Consider the following 3,848-nt stretch of genomic DNA (forward strand, 5'->3'; position numbering starts at 1 on the left):
GGGTGAAGTCCAAGAATGAAGGGGGAGGGGTCGGAGGGGGGGGAGGGGGCAGAGCTGGCACAGGCCCCCTCAGCACATAGGGTCCTTCCCCTGTCGAGCGACCCCCGAGCTTCCAACCAGGGCTGGACTGCACCAAGGAACCAATGCTCCAATGGACAAACAACACTGCCCTTGGCCAAGGGGGCATCACACGAATGCTCACCCGAGAGGATGTCTCCTTGGGGCCCAGGGGGGCAACCACCTGGAGGCATCCACAGGAGACATGTCACTGATGATCCCATCCCTCCACCCTCCCAGCACCTGCTCCTGGAGCCCTAAACCTTTGTAAGGCAGGTGCTGTGCGCCACGCTGGGGCTCTGCTCAGAAGCAGAGGAGAGATGGGGCAGGATGGGGTGGGGGCCCAAGGGGGCTGAGCAGCATCTGCACTCCTAGCAGATGGGCAAGATGGCCTGGTGGGGAGGCAGCAGGGCACTCACACCTCCACACCTGCAGGAGGTGGGGGGAGATGCTCCTGAGCTGGCCCTGGGAAGCCACTTCTCCTCTGCCTCCTGGGGGACCTTGTTCTGCGGTGCGGAACCCACATTTCTCACACAGTGCTCAGTACTCACTCACAAACCAGGCCACCTTCCACGTTCCTTCCCCCTCTCTGAACCCTCTCCAGCTCCTCATGCAGCTGACCCTCAACACACTCAATCCCACCCAAATCCGAGCTCTTCACCAGAAACCCACTCCTCCTCTGTCCTGTATCCCCCCATGCAGGGCAGAGAGCAGGACACCACACCGCGGCCCCTTCCATGGCAACCTTCCTAGCAGGCAGCCTCACCTCACCTCACCCCGCCAGCCCAGCCTCTCTCTGGCCTACAACACCTGGACCAGGAAGCCATGGTCCAGGCTCCCCGCCAGCTGCTGACATTCTCCCGGGAGCAGCCAGAGTGGTCTTCATCCTAAAACACCATTCAGACCCCAGCACTGCCCAGAGCCCTCCATGGTGCCTGCCCAGGACGAGGCCCACACTGACTGGACATCAGACCCCCATGTGGGGCCAACTGAAAGCCCACAGCCTCAGGCCTCAGCAACGGGGTGCTCCCTGCATGTAGAGGGAGTGGCGCTTCCAGGTCTCAGTCTCTGACCAACATAGGGAACAGGATCAGCGGGCAGAACAGAGGGAGGAGGCCCAGCCACGGTTGCCTTGGAGCAAAGCAGCACCTCTTCCCCTCCCCCACTCACAGGAGCCCTGCCCCAATTCCTCTGCAGCCAAAGAGGCCCACACTCAACCAGGCCCACAGGGCAAGATGGGACAGGACAAGAACCTGGACCCCACTACACAGGCCCAGAGCCCAAAGTCTCTTCCTCCAAAGGGGAAACCAGGCCTAGGTGGACCTTCTCAGAGGGGCTTCTAGAGCCACCGAGGTAGAGGGCAGATGGCACGTGGAATAGACTCTGCCAGGAAAACATACAAGCAGCTGCACGCCCATTCCATCCACGCGAAATGTGCATCACAACACCCGTCACGGTGGCAACAAGACAGCGCAGGAACCTGGCCAAGGGGACTGGAGTTTGGGCAACTGGGGTATTCCCCAGCCCCCTGAAGGGAAGGCCCTGACAATAACCATGACCCACAAACCCTGACACAGACTGCATCATCAGTTATTCCGGCATCTTTACTACACAATAATCACCCCATCACTATGCACCCTGCACCACCACTGCCCCCATCACTTTCACCACTGCCACCATTACCCCAACACCAATACCCACCACCAGCATCCTTATCACATCTCCCTGTCACTGTCCCCCATCGCCACCATCACCTCCTACCATCATACACCTGCCTGTCACCCCATTACATAGCCCCACCATAGCCCCCATTACCATCAGCCTCTACACCATCAACACGCACTACTCCCCCATTACCACACACCCACCATCATCTACCATTACCCTATCCCGGACCAGGAAGCCAGATGTGATAGGGATGCTGGTGGTGGGTACTGGTGTTGGGGTAATGGTGGCAGTGGTGACAGTGATGCGGGCAATGGTGGTGCGGGGTGCAGAATGATGGGGTGATTATTGTGGGGTAAAGATGCCGGGATAACTGATGATGCACCGTCTCTGTGTCAGGGTTTGTGGGTCGTGGTTATTGTCAGGGCCTCTCCTCACCACCACTGCACCCAGCACCACCACTGTACCATCACCACACACTCAGCATTGTAGCCCCCATCATCTCATCCCTGCCACCACTGCCGCATCACTATCACCTTTTGCCACTATCATCCCCATCACTGTCACCCCCTCCCCATCACCTACATCCATAGGTCACCTGTGCCCACACCATCACCTAGGTCAATATGAACACCCACACCTGGCCTTTCCATCGTGAACCCCCAACCACAGTCTTCCCCATCCCTGGCACAATGATGAAGACACCCAACACAAGGATCAAAGGTCCTGGAGGTCAGATATGGTGACAGCTTCCCTGAGGCTCTAGCCCAAGGACTCTGTGCCATCCCAGTCCCCACAGCCCTCCTGAGCCCCCTTGTCACCTCTTCCAGGAAGATGTACCCAGACTGCAGGTTTTATTTACCCGGACATGGGGTCGCTGTCCAGGCTAGAGCGAAACTTCAGTGTTGAGCCCAGCTGTTCCGGTGGCTCCACATTGGTGGGGACGCTGCAAAAAGGAAACCTCACAATTAACATGCCTGCGCCCCACGCAGCACACCAAGAACGAACAAACACTACCTTAGCACACACACAGAACATGCATGAAAGCCAACCCCATACTGGGCCAGAGAAGTAGCCCTGGGGGCCTCTGGAGGATGGATATCACACACACCAAGATCTCAGGCTACAAAGCCACACGTCCTTCTAAAGTGCACATGGAACGTTCTCTAGGACAGACCACATGTGAGACCACAAAACCAGTCTCAAGAGATCTGAAAAGACAGTTATCCTACAAAGTATCTTCAACCACAATGGGATGAAGTTATAAATCAGTAACAAAAGACACACGCCACAAAGTTAAAGAAAAAAATCCTGAAAAAAAAACCCCTCATACCTTGGGAAACGAACATATTACAGCAACAACAACAACAAAAGAACTGTGGCTTAAATAAGAAATCATAGAGGAAATTAAGAAATCTGTAAAACTGAATGATAATAAAAATACCACTGGTCAAAATTTGTGAAACACAGCTAAAGGGTTCTTAGAGGGAAATTATAGCTTTAATACTGAGATGGTAGTAAACTGAAGAAGATGGGAAAAACGTAATAGAACAAACCCCCCAAATAAGGAAGGAATTAATGAAGATAACTGCAAAAATAAAAGAGATTAGCAGCCGTGGAAAATAAGAGAAGATTAACAGAACCAAAGCTGGTGGACCTCTGGCAAGACTAATCAAGAAAAGGAGAAAAGACGCAAAAAGATAAAAATACAGAATGAAAGGGGTAAACTATAGACACAAGAGAGATTTTAAAAATAATAACTGTCTGGGAATTCTCTGGTGGTCCAGTGATTAGGATTTGGTGCTTTCACTGCCAAGGCCTGGGTCCAATCCCTTGTCAGGGAGCTAAGATCCCACAGGCCTCATGGTGCGGCCCCCCTCCCCAAAATGATAATAACTGTTTGAATTGAACCACCTGTGAAAAGGCATTTTTGAAACAAATGGAGGCAACTGAAGACAGACTAGTACAGAAAGCTATTAATGAACTGCTGTTAATTGTGCCAAGTGTGTTCCTGATATATAATTATATTTCTTTTTAAAGGACTCACTTCTGCAGATAACTAATATTTAAGGAGAAATTTTTATGCCTGGGATGGGTTTTTTTTTTTTTTTTTTTTTTTTTTTTTT

General features: G+C 52.6%; 1 protein-coding gene across 1 annotated transcript in view; it reads right to left on the reverse strand.

Annotated features, from left to right (window-relative positions):
* Positions 1 to 3,848, reverse strand: part of SHISA5 (shisa family member 5) — a 19,716-nt gene that overhangs the window by 4,590 nt on the left and 11,278 nt on the right. Inside the window, exon 3 of the mRNA XM_007446156.1 lies at positions 2,585 to 2,668. Coding sequence (XP_007446218.1) covers positions 2,585 to 2,668 — 84 coding nt within the window. The remainder of the gene's footprint in view (positions 1 to 2,584; positions 2,669 to 3,848) is intronic.

The sequence above is a fragment of the Lipotes vexillifer genome, unplaced genomic scaffold (genome assembly GCF_000442215.2).
Source record: "Lipotes vexillifer unplaced genomic scaffold, Lipotes_vexillifer_v1.1 scaffold491, whole genome shotgun sequence".
In the NCBI taxonomy this organism is placed as follows: Eukaryota; Metazoa; Chordata; class Mammalia; order Artiodactyla; family Lipotidae; genus Lipotes; species Lipotes vexillifer.